This window comes from Dermochelys coriacea, chromosome 3 (genome assembly GCF_009764565.3).
Source record: "Dermochelys coriacea isolate rDerCor1 chromosome 3, rDerCor1.pri.v4, whole genome shotgun sequence".
In the NCBI taxonomy this organism is placed as follows: domain Eukaryota; kingdom Metazoa; phylum Chordata; order Testudines; family Dermochelyidae; genus Dermochelys; species Dermochelys coriacea.
Window position 1 is genome coordinate 90,387,096 of NC_050070.1, and position 19,055 is coordinate 90,406,150.

At 41.2% G+C, this 19,055-nt stretch overlaps 1 protein-coding gene and 1 pseudogene across 2 annotated transcripts; both read left to right on the plus strand.

Moving 5' to 3' along the window:
• Positions 1-18,566, plus strand: LOC119853690 (amine sulfotransferase-like). 2 transcript variants are annotated; one of them, XM_038397066.2, is made up of 7 exons: positions 1-128; positions 6,929-7,102; positions 8,416-8,624; positions 9,808-9,934; positions 14,526-14,620; positions 17,011-17,191; positions 18,328-18,566. In XM_038397066.2, exons 2-7 carry the CDS (start codon positions 6,940-6,942, stop codon positions 18,450-18,452), a joined length of 900 nt encoding a protein of 299 aa, XP_038252994.1. In that variant the 5' UTR covers positions 1-128; positions 6,929-6,939; the 3' UTR covers positions 18,453-18,566. The 2 variants fall into 2 exon arrangements, with proteins under 2 accessions (XP_038252994.1, XP_043366802.1); XM_043510867.1 differs by lacking the exon at positions 1-128 and adding an exon at positions 3,634-3,842.
• Positions 466-3,500, plus strand: LOC119852965 (annotated as a pseudogene).
• Positions 18,567-19,055: the final 489 nt, after the last annotated feature.

A 19,055-nucleotide genomic window follows, 5' to 3' on the forward strand; every position in this document is an offset into this window, starting at 1 on the left:
TCAGGTTGCACACCAGCTGTAAAGAAAGTTTTCTCCTGTTTCTAGGAGTGAGCATCAATCTTGTTTATTCAAGTGGAAGGCAGGAGTGTGGGCTTGTGTCTTGGAGCAGCAGAAATAGAGCAGAGAAGGTAAATATTATTTTATTATTTTATTATATATTACTAAAACATCTCCATCAGTGAATCTGTGAATGAATTAAATATCTTATAAGCTTCAGCGGTGAACTGTATGCAGTGGAAATATTTTCCATCGCTGTTCTTTGGCAATAAGCTGAGTGGCATGGGAATCTGATCCTCAAATGCTTTTTTTGGTGTGGTTATCCAACGAAGAAGCCACAACACCAGTGTGTGTTAAAGAGTTGACTGGTGAAAGTAAATGTGATCTAAGCCATCGTTTGTTTAACAGTATCAGCATGATGATGGAGCTTTCAACTGGCAATGGATAGTTCCTGCTGTGTCAGCAGAGATGGATGGAAAAGTTAAGGGAGAAACAGGTTTGTATAGGAGTACAACTGTTGCACCTGGCTGGCCTGATGCCATTCTACACATCAGTGCTGGAATTTGAGATTTGTAGAAAGGTTATAACTCCTGTACTCCTGCAAATGAGTGACCACCCTAGACCAGCCCTTTTGCAGTGTCCATCAGGCTGAAAACTTCTGTAGAGCTTGTAGTGCAGCCTGAAGGGTAAAAGGAAGTGTTATTAAACCTTAGTGTTATTATTGGGCTGTATAATTATGAACTTTTCTTTGTTATAACTGGTTCACATGGAATAAATAAGGTCCCTAAAAGAGGAAGGGGATTACTTTCAAACAACTGGTGTCTTGTTATAACATCAAAAAAGTCATTTTGTTTCCATGTAAAGGCTGTAACTAACTGTTTCAATAGGTAAGTGAGTGTATGTTACTAATCATTGAACCTTTAAGCAATGAAAATACATGTTGGGATGGCTGCCATATGTTTTAAATTGGCAACCATGTGGTAGATGTGTCAGCCATCCTTAATGCTATAATGCTTGCCGTCGGGAGCACAGTACGTAACAATATTCAAATGCCCTATGGCAGAAAGAAGAAAAAGAAAACCCGCAGGAGCTGAGTATCTTAAACAAAAGGCTGAGAAGGAAAAAGACCAAGCAAAACAGCAGGGATCCTTCCTGAAATATCTTCTCTTTAATCCAAATAAAGATGGAAGTAGTTCACAGCATCCAGATGAAGGAATTTTACTTGGAGAGGAGGTTAGCTCACATCCACGTGGAAGCAGTTTGGAACATCAAGATGAAGGTACATTACTTCGAGATGAGGGGAGCTCATATCCACAAAAAAGCAATTTGGAAACTCAAGCTGATGGAAATTTACTTCTAGATGAAGGCAGCTCACAGCATCAGACAGATATGAAAGTGGAGAATATTTATTCACCTTCAGAGACGCATGCAGAAATTGAAGTAAATGAAGTAGAAGGAAGAAAGGATGAGGAAGTTACAAACAAGTTACAGTATGGGTACCTAGTTTCATGGCCCAGATGTGATGAGAGTGTGTGACAAATTTTCATGGAACATGGACCCAAACAAGTTCACGAATTTCCCTTCCCTTCCCTTCCCCCCAGAAAATTCTCTGCTCAGCATTACAATAGGAAACTCATTAATGGGGAAGAAATTCATAGATACTGGTTACAATATTCAGTGTTGAAGGACTCTCTGTTTTGCTTTTGCTGCAAGTTGTTTAGAAATCAAGCAATTGGTACATCACCTACTGAATATGGTTTGAAAAACTGGAAAAACATATCTTCAATTCTCTCTTCACATGAAAGAAGTACAGAACATCTGGAATGTTTTCAAAATTGGAAAGAACTTGAATTACGATTGAAAAAAGGAAAAACTATCAATGAAGAAAATGTACGTGTGATCAAGGAAAAAGAAGAATATTGGCAACAAATATTAGAGTGTCTGATTGCTTTAGTGAGAGTTCTCGGTGGGCAAAACTTAGCATTCCGCGGCCACGGTAGAAATGAAAAATTATACACTCCAGGTAACGGAAACTTTTTAAAATTTGTCGAATACCCAGCTTTCTTTGATTTGGTCATGAAGGAGCATCTACGTAAAATAACTGATCATGAAACACAGGTTCATTACTTAGGAAAAAATATGCAGAATGAACTGATTCAAATCCTAGCAAATGCCATTAAAAAGAAAATTGTAGAAGCTGCCCATTCTGCAAAATACTTTTCAATAATACTAGACTGTACACCAGATGTGAGTCATGTTGAACAAATGACGATAATGATTCGTTTTCTGGATATGGAAAAGTCTGCAGATGAAGATAATGTTGAAGTGCTCATAAAGCAACATTTTTTGGGTTTTGTACCACTGAAGGAGATGACTGGATGACTGAAACTATTCTACAAGAGCTTGAAACCATGTCATTATCTGTTGAAAACTTATGTGGCCAACACTATGATAATGGGAGTAATATGAAGGGTAAAGACAACAGTGTGCAAAGGAGAATGATGGAAACTCTGAAACCACTTAGTCAGACAAGATGGAAGAGTCGCATTGGTGCTGTGAAGCCCCTTCGCTATGAACTTGGAAACATTTATGATGCCCTAATTGAAATTTCTGATTATACTACCTTTACTGGATCATCTGGCAATATGGCACATTCAGACAAAGAAGCTCTTCCAAATGGCCTTTCCAAGTTCAAATTTGTGACTGCACTCATTTTGTGGTGTAACATCCTTTTGGAGATTAACCTCTCTAGTAAGCAGCTTCAGAAAAAGAGCTTGAACATACATTTTGCTATTCAAAAACTGCAGCAAACTAAAAGTATTTTGGAGGAATTCAGAAGTGATGAAGGGTTTGAAAGAACACTGGTAGATTCTCTCGAGCTTGCTGAAGAAATAGACTTTCTGACAGAATTTGAACCAGAGCCAGTTCACATTCTGCAAAAGTAAGAGCAGTTTTTGTATGAAGGAGGAGACACACTCATTCAGAACCCAAAACAAAGGTTCAAAACGAATTTCTACTTTGCAGTCCTTGATACTGCTATGCACTTGGTTGATGAAAGATTTCAACAGATACAGTAGCTAGAGTCAGTATTTGGCTTTCTATACAATATCCACAGCTTGCAAAAGAAAACAGCAAAACAGATAAGAGAATTTAGTATAAAACTGGAGTCGGCATTGACTCATGAAAATTCAAAAGACATCGATGCTATAGATTTGTGTAGTGAGCGTCAGGCTTTTTCAAGACGACTTAAGAAACATTCCGCTCCTGAAGAAGTACTGAAGTTTGTTTGTGCAAATAAACTCTCAGACAGTTTTCCAAATACTTTTATAGCTTTATGCATTCTTTTGACTTTGCCAGTTTCCATAGCTAGTGGGGAACGTAGCTTTTCAAAGTTAAAATTGATAAAAACATATCTGTGTTCAACAATGGTGCAAGAGAGACTTGTTGGACTTGCCACAATGTCAATAGAGCATGAAATAGCTGGAAAACTGGATCTAAAAGAACTAGTGACTGAATTTTCAAAACTTAAAGCAAGAAAAGTCATGTTTTAAGAGCACAGAATGTTTTTTATTTGGAGTGTTTTGTAAATACAGGTTAACGTTCATTGCAGAGTTTTCTTATTTCTTTCTATATTGGATGTGGTGGTAATGGCAGTTAAAGCAGGATAGTGTAATGGATGATTTTGGATTTGTAATAATAAAAATTATAATTAACATTTTAATACATTTTTATTTGAAATTAGACTGAAATATCATCTAGCTGTCATGCACAAATCTATTCTGAAAATTTCGTGTCTCTATTTTATCTGATCTCAGAAACATTGGATGGACTGAGAAACTGAATAAGTAAGCTTCTGTTTAAAACAAAAAACAGAGTAAAAGTAAAGAGTAAAAAAGGGGCAAAATGTTTCCCAGTTTACCAAAAATCTCAGCCTAGATCTGTTCTTGGGGTTTGACGGTAGGGGCGCCGATTGCATAGTTCACCTCGGGCACCAGTTGCTGGTAGCTAGTCTAGGGCCACCCCTGAATACAGTAAAAGCTTTGTTATTGACATGTTAGGGGAATGGGGTCCCGGTAAGTCAAATTCTGCTAAACTAAGAGGGAGGGAGTTCGGGTTCAGGAGGGGGCTCAGGGCTGGGGGTTGAGGTGCGGGAGGAAGTGTTCTCCTTCCCTGAAACTTTCATCCTCCTCAACAGAACAGAGGCTGTCAGACCGGGGTTGGGACCATTCTACTATGTCACAGAAAGTCTTATCTGTGTACCTCTCTGTCTCCCTTAGCTTCTCCAGCTCAGCCACCCTGGTCTCCAGAGTCCATACACGATCTCTGAGGTCCAGGAGTTCCTTGCACTGAATGCACACATACGCCACCTGCCCATAGGGGATATAATCATATGTTCTGCATTGGGTGCAATAATCTGGGTAGCCCCCACTCTGTTGCTGGGTTTCTGCCTACATTCTCTTTTTATTCCTGCAGCTTGTTCCTTTGTTGTTGTTTTGTTTTTATTGGGGGTATGTGTGTGTGTGTTTTGGCTTAAGTTTAAGGAAGTTTAAGGAATGTTACATGTATATAGCCCCCCCTAACGCTCCCCTTCACAACAACTCCCTTGCAAAACTCCCCTGTTTGCTAGCTCCTCTGGTCACTTAGGAGCGGGCTTTTTAAAGCCCTGCTCTTCCTGAGTAGCCCCGCCCACAGTGCTGTCCAAGCCTTTCCCCCAGTTGGGCTTTACTCTTAATTAACCCTGGCCCTCCCTCTCACAGAGGACATCAGGTAACCTAATCGACTTCTCAGGCCCTCGTCAACTCTATCGGGACTGGTGTGGGGTACACACCCCATCACAGTCAAACAGGAGATGCCTTGTTTTGTCATTGGATGATGAGAAGGGACATGACTCATCTCATTGCCAGAAGTACAGGCAGAGGTGAAAGTAAGCCAGTATGGTCCAGTACGGCATACCAGCAAGACCCGGTACACAGCGGACTGTACCGGTACAGGGAAGCTTCCCCAGGCTAGCAATTTAAAAGAGCCCTGGGCTTCTGGCGGCGGCCGGCTTCCCTGACCATTTAAATGGCTTCCAGAGACCCACTGTCTGAGCCCTGGGATAGCAGCGGCAATTTAAAGGGTACGGGAATTTAAAGGCCCCACCCCTTCTACCTGAGATCCTGCCCTTTCTCGTTGAGCACCCCCTCCGCCCCCCCCCCATACCGCTCCCCACTCAGGACCCCGGCCATGCATACCAGTAAGTCCTTTAAGTTACTTTCACTCCTGAGTACAGGTCACTTTTGGATTGGGCTGCATCAGCTTTGCCAAGAAGAACCAGGTCACTCCATCCAACAGCAAATGTATAAAACACCTTGTGTTGTTCAACTTGTTGCTCCTTCAAGTTGAAACAGCTGGATGAGAGAGACTGTGAGCAGGACTGTCATCTCCTGGCCAATGACTGCACCTCCTGCCTGGTCACAACTAAAGGCATGTCAACACTATAAACTGATGTCGATATGCAGCCACCATAGTAACTATTGCAGTTTTTTATGTCCCCACTATCCTCCTTCTCTCTGTGGGGCATGTCCTTACCAGGAGTGTTCGCACTAACTTAAGAGGGGCAGTGTGGAGGTCTGAGAGCACCAGACTCTTAGCTCCGGAGGGAGCACCCCAATTCCCAGATCCCCACTCCGAGGAGAGCTGCTTCCTGGGCTCCCAGCTCCCTGCTCTGAGCCTGGCTGCTGCCTAGACTCCTTGCTCCTCGCTGGCTGACATCTGGGGAACAGGAAGCCAGGAGTCCAGGGAGCAGGGAACCAAGGGCCCAGACGGCAGCTGGGCTCCCAGTGGGGAGTCAGGAGCCTGGGTGGCAGCCTGGTTGAAAGCTGAGAGCCAGGAGCCCGGGCGGCCTGGCTCAGTGTGGGGAGCAGGGAACCTGGGCAACAGCCCAGCTCAGAACAGGGAGCCCAGACGACAGCTGCCGTGGGGTGACAGATTAAGCTGTGAGCTGGGCGTTGGATTTATAGCAAGGAGCCTACCAGCCTTTCTTGTCAAAGCTGTGAAATTGACAAGAATGACAGCCAACAGAGGATGTAAGGAACACAGAGGATGTAAGCTACACAGACTCTGCATCGCCCTAACTACACCAACAGAAGCCCTACGCCTCTCATGGAGGTGGAGTTATGATGTCAGTGTAGTAGGGCACTTACGCTGGTAGGAGCAAGGCCGTCATCTGTACACTGACAGAATTAGTTTGACATACGCGCATAGGTGCCAACTCCATGGGTGCTCCAGGGCTGGAGCACCCATGGAAAAAAAAATAGTGGGTGCTCAGCATCCACCGGCAGTTCCCGATCAGCTCCTCCCATCCCCCCCAACCCTCCCACCTGCTGTGGATCAGCTGTTCAGTGGCATGCAGCAGGCACTGGGGGAGGATTAGAGGTGGTACGGGGGTGGAGGAAGAGGCCGGACAAAGGTTTGGGGGAAGGGGTGGAGTGGGGGTCGAGCACCCCCTGGGAAATCAGGATGTCAGGCCTCTGCATAAATCGCCTTACGTGGAGCCTAACTCTGTCGTCTAGGCCAGGCATAAGTCATGTCACTGACCTCGCATGTGCAATTACTCTTATTGAGCCTTGTATGCTGTCTAATGACACTAACAAGGGCTTTTTCCCCACATACCTACTAGTCTTTGTTAATTGTATACCACAAAAAAAGACATCGCTTATTCAAAAGCCTTAAAGAGAGAGACCTGGGTATCAATTCACTTATTCTGATAAACTACATGCCAGTCCCTAAAAGTGCCATTTCTATGCTGTCATTCAGTTTGCTGGTTTTGTTAATATACATTTTACTATCAAAAAGGGATCTGTTTTGTTTATGTTGTCCTGAGAGTTTTGTCCTGAAGGATAGATAAAAGCAAAATAAAAAGGATATAATTATATTTTCTAACCTGCAGATTCTTGACATATGAGTGAAATGGATTTAACAATGGAGCCATCAGAAGAATTTTTGTTCAAACATAAAGGAATTTATTTCCAACCAGACCTTGTTACACCTGAATTCATAGATTCACTGGAGGATTTTGAAATCAGAGACAGTGATGTATTTGTAGTTACTTATCCAAAATCAGGTAAGACTGATTGCTTGATTCCCTTAAGGAAAATCATATCTGATTTTTGTCTGAAACCTTTATTGACCTTCCCTCCCTGGACCACTTTCGCCAAGCTTATTGACCATCTTTATGACCTATTTTTGGTGGTAGCAGTTTAAAATCTATTAACTGCCAATATTTTATTGGAGACATTATCTCAGTTTCATCCCTATGTTTAAGCAATGGCAGAAGGTTAAAGTTTTAGAGGTAATCTGCAAAGTATATTTAAACTGGGCAAATATTGCCCAAAGCTATGCACAAATATGTATTATAATAAACTGCATCTATTTCTTTCTGTAGTAGACCACTATTTTTATGCACCTTTTATGTCAGCAATATTTTGGAAACAATAAGTTCATGGAAAGAGAAAGTGGTGCGAGTGCTCAGACTAATGAATTAAGACACAAATACAAAACCTCAGACTCCACCAAGACAGCCATCTTCTAAACATCCCCACTGCCCCAGATTGATCTCAGGCCTGTCACAGAGTATTCAAGCTGAACTACCAACTGCATGTACTTAGGCGATCAGCATTTTTGTTCTCAGACTTCGCAGTCATATATTTTCTTAAAACAAGAATAGCACCTCTTCCAGTCTATGAGGTTTGAGAATTACTTGCAGCTGAAGAGTTATAACATAGCAGAACCAACTCCTCTGTGAGGAGCTCAGAGAGAAGGACTCTTTACATCATTGGATGTAACACAGCTTTTGGCAAGTAACCTTGGCACTTCTTAGTAGAGAATTCCTGGTATCGCTGAGAGGTCATGTAACATGCACAGAAAGGACAGACCAGTGTGAGCCTTCTGCATGAGCCCTGAAGTAGCACCGGTGCTCTTCCACTTTGGGGGTGGCATAGGGGTACTTAAAACCTCTCAGAACAACAGTATACAGGGTGCTTTGGATAGGGCCAGAGAATCCACTGGTTATTACTGTAATGGACAGTCATGCTGCAGCACTGAGGCTACATCAGAGGGAGAAAAACTGTGTGTAGTAATCACTGTTTCCATGGGGAACCTGAATACTCTAGGAAAAATATTTGAAGATTTAGTTATTGACCAGCACATAGATAGATACAGGATTTTTAATATTAAAATGTACAAAAATATAGTGCTGTTTGGATTCCCATCCCTGCTGCATTAATAGATTCCCTTTAAGATAAATTTTTGTACTTCATTTATAAAGCAAAATGAGACACAGTTTTGATGAGATTGTGATTATGGCAGATTATTACGTGACATTACAAATAAAATTAGCATCAAAGCTGTTTCAAATAAGGCTATTTTCTTTCCCAGGGACTGTGTGGACTCAGAATATTTTGAGCTTGATTTATCATGAAGGCCATCGAGATGGAACAGAAAATATGCAAATAATAGACAGAGTCCCATGGCTGGAGTATAACATATATAATATCGATTATGTCCATTGTCCATCACCTCGTCTCTTTGCTACTCACCTGCCTTACTATTTAGTTCCAAGAGATCTGAGGAATAGGAGAGCAAAAGTAGGTGATACTATTTTTATAATTTAATTAACATTATTGAGAAAAACTTGTAGCTTTCACCAGTAAATCGATCTAAATGCTCTGGGCCAGACTGTCTGCCCTCTCCACCATCACCCTTCCAAAAGGAAATCTCCCCTGCATGGGGATGGGGCTCACTTCCTCCCAAGCCCCATTCCATGTCCTTAGATCCAGCCAAAGAGGGGAAAACAAGTTCAATCAAGACATCAGGACTTCAGTGTCCAGTTTAAGTGGAGATCCCATTTTTCATGGAACTGCTGTACTTGACCTCTGGGCCAAGAAACGGAGCTGCTTCTTTCTCATCATGACAGCTCACTCTAAAAGGGGCATTATTGATGGTTAGGATCATTACAGTCTGCATGTTATATTGTAAATTACAGTAGTTTTGTTGTTGTGATGTATATGGCTATGTAACAGTAAACTCTTATGTTATCCATGTTTTATGTCTCCTGCATCTTTAAACGACAGGAAACTTTTTTCTAATGATAGGGGGGTGGACTGTGCCAGATGCAGCTCAAGAGGAAGGATCTCCCAGGGCCAGGGGTTCACACTAAGCTCTCTCATGGAGATGGGCCCTCTGTGTTGCTTTCTTAATCTAAAGAGAGAGTCATTGACACTGAAGGTGTGCAGTGCTGGCCTGCTGTAATTATAGAGAAAGTGTGAGAATTGCCTTGTGGGAGCGATAGTACACTGCAACTGCACTCCCTGTTAATTTTTGTGCTGCTTATTGTCACATTTCCCATGATTTTTAAATGGTTTTGCTCCTCTCTTGCTGTGTGAAAGACTCATATAAATAACTGGAAATAACTTGAAGACCTGATTCTGAGTACACTTACTCATGTGCTTAACTTTACAACAGTGAGTAATCCCCTTGAGGTCAATGGTATTATCATATGTAGACAGTTTTGCATTTGTATGACGGTCTTTAGAATTAAGGAAGCGCAATAACGCCACTGAATGTACAGGAAATGCTGGCAAAGACGCACAAAAAATCCCATTCATTTAAATCAGGATAAACTATTTACTAAAGTACTTATTTAACCCTTTTCAGAGATAATGATTTTTAATGTTACTTGCAGCAATAGCAATTTTATAAAACCACAGATTTGTAGGTTAATTGTGTCCCGTTAATGTACCTGAGACTGTCACTCTTTTTACCTTGCAGGTTATTTATGTAGCCAGAAACCCAAAGGATGTTGTGGTTTCCTATTTTCATTTTTCCAGCCTTTCAGTCCTACTTGAGACAATACCAGATTTTAATATTTTTCTGGAGAGGTTTTTAGCTGGGAAAGGTAAGGTTTCATTTACTGCTAAAAGGCCAAACCCTGCTCACTGACCACAGCCTGAGTAACCTATCTGGGTGGTTTCAAAGTCGCAGCCATGTTAATCTATATCTGCAAAAAGAAAAGGAGTACTTGTGGCACCTTAGAGACTAACAAATTTATTTGAGCATAAGCTTTCGTGAGCTACAGCTCACTTATGCTCAAAAACATTTGTTAGTCTCTAAGGTGCCACAGGTACTCCTTTTCTTCTATCTGAATGGGTAAATTAATTAGACAGTGGAGCTGGTCAAAATTCTGGCCCCAACCTCACAACCTGGGGTCTAAGGTTGCAACAAATGCAGTATCATTCACAGCTCACAATAGAGATTTTGTGCAAAGGTAATCCAGGGGGGCTGCATAGGCACATGCATTTAACCGATAAAGTGTTGCAGTAGCCTCGTGTATCTCAACTGGATGTTCACTCTGAAACCTATGAAGATTTCAACACATTTCAACTCCACTTAGGTGCTCAAATAACACAGGGGAGGAGATGAGGATGAGCACTATACAGAGAACACAGAGAAGTAGTTTTCTACAATTAATTTTCTGGTTTAGTAGTTTTCCACAATCGTTATGCCTATCCTGCAATCCCAAACCACTATTTCAACCTTCCAAAGAGCCAAAATACTCAGCTTTAACCTATCTAGATTAGGGTTGGCTGAAACTAGTTAAAAGCCTCCCAGTCAGTCAGGTGGGTGTGCATGTCAGGAGCTGTGGGAAGAAGTTGTGCTGTTGGAGAGGCTGAGTAGTACACACGATATCAGACACAAGGAAGGAGGCCCTGAGGTAAGGGTGAAGTGGAGATTGAGGAAGTGAGGGCTGCTGTGGGGGAAGTAGCCCAGGAAATTGTACATGTCATGTTTCTAAAAGGTCAGCTACCATAGCTGATACTATTAGGGTCCCTGGGCTGAAGCCCGGAGTAGAGGGTGAACCCAGGCTCCCCCCCCCACCTTTACCCCCCTGATTAATCACTGAGACTGGGAGACAATAGAGACTGTGCAAGGAAGGATAACTTCTCCTCACCTCCCTTGTTGGCTTATGATGAAAATGGCTCAGTAGACTGTGACCCTTGTCTCTAGTGAAAGAAGGGTTAGGTGGAGGGTCACAGTGAGCCTCTGAGGCTAGCGAAATCTGCCAGAAAACACGGGACTTATGGAGGCAAAGATAGAACTTTGTCACACTATCTAGATCCTGAGTTCTCTCTTAATATCTCTGACAATGCAACATTCTCACTAAGGCAGCTTATGGCACACTGAAAATTTCAGTACATAGTAAAATATATACTACACATTCTTCTATGATTGGAATTAGTGTGACTATCTGATCTGCATAGGATCTTTTGGACCTGAATCCAGCCTCTTCTACCCTAAGCTTTGAATCCACTGCCTCTTTTGTCCCATGTAGAACCACACTACAGATGATTTTCCCTACAAGAGAGAGTAGTGTGACTCCTCTCCAGTTATTGCCATCAGTGAGATCACCCTTTTTCGGCACTCTGCCAATGATTCCATGTTTTCACTTGTCAGAAGGGGTCTCTTCTCCCCAGAACTTAGAAGAGTTCTGTCAGCTTTATTAGGGTAGTGGGATCCAGTTCTTTTCACTTTTCTGCTGTGATTTGAACATCTCCTGCCATTTTGTTGTTTTTCATCTTCTTAATTGCGGCCTGTATTGCTGACATCTCTGTTGCTTCAATGTTAATGCCAAGTAGTTTAGGTTCACATGTTTCATCAATATCTGGGGCTGAGTCTGTTGAAGACTTGTCTGACATGCTCTACCCATGTGTCGTTCTGTTACACTCAGATGTAAGCCTTTTTTCATCTTGGCTTTTTATTGGCCCATTTCCTGTTTTGAAATGTCCACACTTCTCACTGCTTTGTCTGCTTTCTTGTACTTTCCCTTTGCTTCTTCTAATATTTCATTTGTCTTAGCATTCAGGAGTTTTCCTTTCAGTGCTTTTCTTTCCTGGTTGAGATGTGAAGTCTCTTGGCTTATTCAGTCCTTGCTTTGTGTGTGTGCTGATACTAGGCTGTGACTGCTGCTGCTTGAATCACATTGTCTCAGAGCACTGGGCATTTTTCTTCAGGTCCAATCTCTATCTCACCTTCCTCTGCCTCTGTCAGCACCCCAAATCTGTTCCATAGTTCATGCTGGAATTTCTCAGAGCACACTTTTGTTTTCAATTTTATATTATTGATTTCTTTGCCGCTTTCTGTTTAACGTTGGCCTTTCTCAGTTTTAATTTCAGTTAGGCAATGCAAACTGTCATTTTGGTTGCTCCTGTCATCTATGGCAAAATCTGCCCATGCATCTTGGACAGATGACCTGAATCTCCAACTCATGCAGATGCAATTGATTTCTTTTTTTGTTTTGCCATCTGTCAAATTCCATGGTTCCTTGTGTATGTCTCTAGAAGGGAACAGGGTGCTTGCAGGAACTAAGTCAGACATGAAGCACAATTCAGTGAATTCCTGGTATCCTTCATCATTGATATCATTGACTATCAAAAGGTATTTGACAGCTGGCATGGGTGTGCATTGTGGAATATTCTTCAGTCCTGCGAAATTCCAGCTAAACCCATCAACACCATACCGGCCTTATACAGAGATGCAAGGTTGCTCTATCAGAGTGAACAACCTGACAAGAGAGTGGTTCATTGTGGACACTTATGTGAAACAGGGCCACATTTTATTTTTGCTCTTGTTTGGCATTGCCATAGATAGGATAATGAAGAAGTGTATTAGTAACACAAAAACTGGTACCCAGATGGCAAAAGCCTAGAAGACCTAGACTGAGACAATACCCTGGAAAAGCTATAAACAAAGAAAGACAACCTGGTGAAACCTGCAGGTCAAACAGGGCTCAGAATCAGTTACAGACATCCCCAATACTCAGATGTCAAGCGGTAATTTCATATTAGAAGGCAAAAACATCAAGAAAGTGGAACAATCCATCAACCTGGGCAGTACCATTCTAGTCAACAGGCACATCAAGAATAATGTGACATCAAAGTTAAGAAAATATCCACCTCATTCACTAAACTCCACAACACATGGACATCAAAGATATACGGCAACAATGCAAAACTGAGAATTTTCAAGTCACTAACCTCTTTGTGCTAACGTATGACATTGATAAGTAAAGATCTATTAGAATATTAAACAGAAAATCAGATGCCTTTGAAAATAAGTGCCTACAAAGATTCTGGATGTTGGATGGAGAGCCGTCATCACCAATAAATATATCCAAGAAATCACCGTCCAGCAGCTTATTTTCACTAGAATTAGAAGGAAGGACTGGACTATATGGAGCATGCACTTCAGATGCCAACACACAGAGTCCCACATGAAGCCGTCAAGAGGAAACGAGGGTGGGAAATGAGGGTGCCCAAGAGACCTTAAAAAGAACCCTTCACAGGGAGATCAGAATAATTGATCATAACACCATCGAATGGATGGAAGTAGTATCAAATGACAGAGAGGAATGGAAGAGATTAGTTTCACCCTGGGCATCAACATTGACGTGATTATTTTGCCCCTGTATTTGGTACTGGTGTGACCACTGCTGGAATACCGTGTCCAGTTCTGGTGCCCACAATTGAAGAAGGATGCAGATAAATTGGAGAGGGCTCAGAGAAGAGCCATGAGAATGATTAAGGGATTAGAAAATGTGCCTTATAGCAAGAGATTCAAAGACCTCAATCTGTTTTTTTTAACAAAGAGAAGTTTAAGGGATGACTTGATTAGAGTCTGTAAGTACCTACATGGAGAACAATCTAGCAGAGAAAGGTATAATACAATTCAATGGCTTGCCGTTGAAGCTAGACAAATTTAGACTGGAAATAAGGCATAAATGTTTAACTGTGAGAGTAATTAACCACTGTAACAATTTAACAAGGGTCATGGTAGATTCTCGATCAATGACAATTTTTAAATCAAGATTGGATGTTATTCTAAAGATATGTTTAGGAGTTATTGGGGGAAGTTTAATGGCCCGCGTTATACAGGAAGTCAGATTAGTTGACCACAATGGTCCCTTCTGACCAGAGAATCTATTAATCTAAGAATCTATCAATTTAATTGTAGGTTTGTGATTACTAATCCATCAAAAGCAATGGAAACTATTATCTATGGGTAAATAATCCAGGACAAAAAAGTGCAAATATGTAGTGCTGGGTGCATGTACCATTCATTGGTGCCAGTGGATTCTAGAGGAAACAGTGCAATGTGTTTTCGTTATCATGTAATGGTCTGTCTGTTTGTGGAAAAAACAAAACTCAGATCCCTAGATGAGAAACTGGACATGGTCCTCTTTTATCTCATGTTTAAGGTGAAAAATAATCCAGAATAAGGCTGTCAATAAAAACAGGAACTGGAATAACATCTCTGTGAGCCCAAATATCCCCCCAACAGTAGAGGGAAGAGAAGCTGAAAAAAGGAAGTCTGCTCTATCGATTCTGCAGCCATGCTTGTGAGAGTATTAGGATGCAAAAATGTCAATAATTGAACAGTTTTTCTGTTTGAGATCATTAACGTTTATTTCTATAATTTTTCTCCTTCATAAGTATTGGCTGGCTCCTGGTTCGATCAGATCAGAGACTGGTACACCCACAGGGATGACTTCAATATTCTCTTCCTCACCTATGAAGAGATGAAGAAGGTGAGACCAGTCAATCCCGTTATATCTGAAAGGTTTCAGAGTGCTAGCCGTGTTAGTCTGTATCAGCAAAAAGAACGAGGAGTAGTTGTGGCACCTTAGAGACTAACAAATGTATTTGGGCATAAGCTTTCATGGGCTAAAACCCACTTCATCAGATGCATGCAATGGAAAATACAGAAGGAAGATATATAGAGAGAGAGAACATGAAAAAATGGGGTAGGGTATCTTCCTACTGTATTTTCCATTGAATGCATCTGATGAAGAGCGTTTTAGCCCATGAAAGCTTATGCCCAAATACATTTGTTAGTCTCTAAGGTGCCACAAGTACTCCTCGTTCTTTTTATATCTGAAAGAAACAGAAAATAAAATGCCTCCATTTTTCAGTGAGATTTTACCACCTTTCCTCTTATGGAGCTGTACTTTATTCTGTGGAGAGTCTCATTGATTTCACAGAGTAAGGTACATTGGTCTCATTGATTTCAATGTGAGTACTTAAAAAAGTACTTCTCAGTGTGAGTAAGGGTGGAAGAATCAGAACCATAGGGTGAGATGGTCAGAAGAACCAAAGTAAGTTAGCCACTTAACTCCCCTTGACATTCAATAGCACATAGGAGCCTAATTCACTTCGTCAGAAGAGGTGTCATTTGCTTCCAAATGAAGAATATCTGCTGGATCTGAGTACACTTAGAAAAGATAATAATCTTGCTTTACTTTATTTCTTTTCCTGCATAGCAGGATGGCAGCTACACAACCCATCCCATGAGGCATCCTAAAGGGAAAGGAGAGGTTTTGTTACATTTTTAGAACATCTCAAACTGCTTTTAGAACAAAAGATGTTTTGTCAAAATGGCCTTTTTTTGCAAAACTGAAGATCTTCTTGTAATTTTTTGTGAAAAATGATATTTTATTGCAATATCTATTCAAAACTAGGTTTTTAGTAAATAAAATATTTTAAGAATTAGTTTGATGTTTTCAATTAAGATATCTATGTGAAATCTTTGAAAAGTACACAACTCTTCAAAATTTCAATTTTTTTTAGAAACTAGTTTTTCACTTTTCTAACAGCTCAGCTAGCTTTTGACTCCTTAACAACTTCACCTAGCTTAACAGAAGTCAGGTTTAAACTACTTTGAGTGTCCATACATGGGTTTGTTTTGGTTGAATTAAATCCATTTTAAACTGATTTTAATCACTCTTTCTAAACAAGGTCTGGAGTATCTGAGTGCACCTCTTAGCTAAATAGGTAGAGATGCAGCAGCATCCCCTCGGCTGACTTCAGCAGGAAGCATGTTGATAGTACCAGCAAGCTTGATTAACAAAGCGAGGAAAGACCCTTCCCATTAAGAGGTCCAACTTCTGATATATATATTCATAGATTCCAAGGCCAGAAGGGACCATTGTGATAATCTTATCTGATCTCCGTATAACATAGACCGCAGAACTTCCCCCAAAATAATTTCTAGAGCAGATCTTTTAGATAAATATCCAATCTTGATTTAAAAGTTGTCAGTGATGGAGAATCCACCATGACCACCCTGATATATAGTTTCAATGGTTAATTACCCTCACTCTTAAAAATGTACATCTTATTTCCAGTCTGAATTTGTTTAGCTTCAACTTCCAGCCTTTGGATTGTGTTATATTTTTCTTTGCTAGACTGAAGAGCCCATTAATAAAGATTTGTTCCCCATGTAGGTAATTATAGACTGTAATCAAGTCACCTCTTAACCTTCTCTTTGTTAAATTAAATAAGTACATAAGAACGACCATACTGGGTCAGACCACAGGTCCATCTAGCCCAGCGTCCTGTCTTCTGACAGTGCCCAATGCCAGGTGCCACAGAGGGAACGTACAGAACAGATAATCATCCAGTGATCCATTCCCTGTCACTCATTCCCAGCTTCTGGCAAACAGAGGCTAGGGACATCGTCCCTGCCCATCCTGGCTAGTAGCCCTTGATACACTGAGCTCTTTGAGTCTGTCACTGGAAGGCATGTTTTCTAAAGCTTTAATCATTCTTGTGACTACTCACTGAACCCTCTCTGGTTTATCAACAGCTCACAGAAATGAGCCTTTTGTCTCTTCATTAGGCCATGAGGATGGGTTGGCTAATGATGAAGGAATTTGCAGTGGCTTAACTTGCTTCTCACCTGTCAGTTTTTAAGGCTGCTGTAGCCTCTTCGAGGGAATTAAAATCTTGCTTATAAAGTAGTGTAGTAAGACTGAAGATCCCAAAGAAGAAGCCAACTTTATTCTTTAGTGCTATATCCCTATGCTCAGTTTTCCTTTATTTAAGTATCCCATTACCCTTTACTCTATCGTTTTATGTAGTTAGTTCTTTTATTTTCCTTATTTGGGAAATAGTTACTTCGAAATAATGTTCATTTCAGGATCTCAGAGGAGCTGTGCTGAAAATTTGCAAATTCTTAGGAAAGCAGCTAAATGAAAAAGAGCTGGACGCTGTTGTGGAAAATGCTACATTTGATAAAATGAAAACTGATCCCAGGGCAAACTATGAGTTCATGCTAGGCAATCTCCTGGAACGAGGCAAAGGACACTTTCTTCGCAAAGGTAAAGCAGAAGCAGCCAAATCTAATAAATATTTAGTCCTGCAGATCCTGGCATAGGATGTGTTGAATCTCGCTGCCTAGGACTTCCAATCACAACTTTATGTCCCCAGGAAACAATTGGCTTTGGGGCACTAAGACTGCTGAGTGAGGGTGTATCGCTGTGTGACAATGCATCAGGCACCATTTCTCACAGATTAAGAGAGCTGCACTACTTTGCTCAATGTAATGTCTTAAATGTTTGCTGAGCAAAGTAGTGCAGCTGTCTTTTGATCTGTGAGAAAAAGGTGTCCATATATTTTATAAATGAAAATGTTCAATAAGCTCTTTTGGAGGGTAACATTCATTTTGTGCCACTTGTAAAAGGGAAGGGTCGTCTTTGAGAAATTAAAACGTGAATATTAGAGAAAACTGAAAGCATTTCTGTCTAGTGCTTCTAGGAAACTTCACACATGGTGAGTATCGGACTTGATTTTGTCTCTATAGCTTTCAGGGGTTATTTAGAGTATGAAATTAGCCAAAGAAATAAAATCTATGGGACAATTCTTGTGGCTGAGAGGAGAGGGGTATTTTTCATGTTGTAGCCCTTATATAGGAGAGTCGTGAATAGATGTCTGGGGGTTGTGGTCTTCTTATACTGCTAAATAGGAGGGGGACCCCGCTAGATGGTAGTGGGCACTGTGGTATGGAAAAGGTAGAGAACCACTGCAAACTCTTAAGTACAAGCATTGCCGGAAAAGGATATTCAAAGAAGCTCATATTTCTCTTAACTACTTCCTTTTCTTCTAAAATTTGCAGTGAAATAAATCAGTACAGGAAGATGATAACTGAGATGTATAAAACCACTGGTTCCTAAAACAAAATAAGTGACATTGTCTAGAAATATTGGGTCAAATTAGTTGCACTGCAGTCAAAGTTATTTGACCCACACTTTCAGGACTGGAAATGTACCGCCAAAGCCCTAGAGAGCTACGTTCTGGGGATATAAGAGAGAAAGGAACTGAGGAGAAAGGGAACTGCTCCCAACTAGCAGCATTCACAGCCTCCTACCCGCACAAGCGATATTCAAATTATAATAAAATGTCCAAGTGGCAGCAGAGCATCTAACCACCAATTCCTCTTCTGTGTCTCCTGCCCCAGGGATCGTTGGAGACTGGAAGAACACAATGACTGTGGCACAGAGTGAAAGGTTTGACAAGGTTTTTAAGGAGAAAATGAAAGACCTGTCTTCCACGTTCACCTGGGATATTAATGACGACATATAGGCTCGTTTCCGGTTGGAAAGAGGTGAAAGTGCGCTAAAGAGAATGAAAATACATTTGTTTCCAGTATTCATAAAAATCCATCATTCTGTGCACATTAAAGATTTTAAACCTGCACGTTTTTTTCCTTCTTACATGTATTTGCACATCACCATAGTACCCCAGTTCTAAGATAGGAAAAGGTGTTACGTACTGTCATGTTCTGGGGTGCAATCTAGGCCAGTCAGGGGTTGTGTCCTCACGTGACCTATAAACCTGGGTGCCTTAACTGTCCTGAGGCTGTGGCTGACAGCCTGAACACCAACAGCCAGCAGACAAAAAACAGTATCCCGAGTGTCTGCTCTGCAGCCCTGGATCAGCGCTCTGATCCCAGCTGCCTGCCTACAACACAACAGCCCCACTCTAGTTTCAGTCACCCAATTACCTCATGCAGCGGTGACCCAAACACATTCCCAGTCCTAAATTTTCCCCAAACTGCATGCTTTCCAATATCTAGCCCTTTCCTGGACCATTCAGAGAGATATTAAGATTCATTTGTTCCTTTAAAGATACACTACCCAGCAGCCTACCACATTAACTGGAGTTGATATTCACTTTAAATCAAAC

What these genes read in the sequence shown, in the direction of transcription:
- LOC119853690 (XM_038397066.2), top strand. Translation starts at nt 6,940, where the DNA reads ATGAGTGAAATGGATTTAACAATGGAGCCATCAGAAGAATTTTTGTTC. An exon ending in GAGGTTTTTAGCTGGGAAAG is followed by an intron (nt 9,935 to 14,525) that starts GTAAGGTTTCAT and finishes CTCCTTCATAAG; the next exon opens with TATTGGCTGGCTCCTGGTTC. An exon ending in AGGACACTTTCTTCGCAAAG is followed by an intron (nt 17,192 to 18,327) that starts GTAAAGCAGAAG and finishes CTCCTGCCCCAG; the next exon opens with GGATCGTTGGAGACTGGAAG.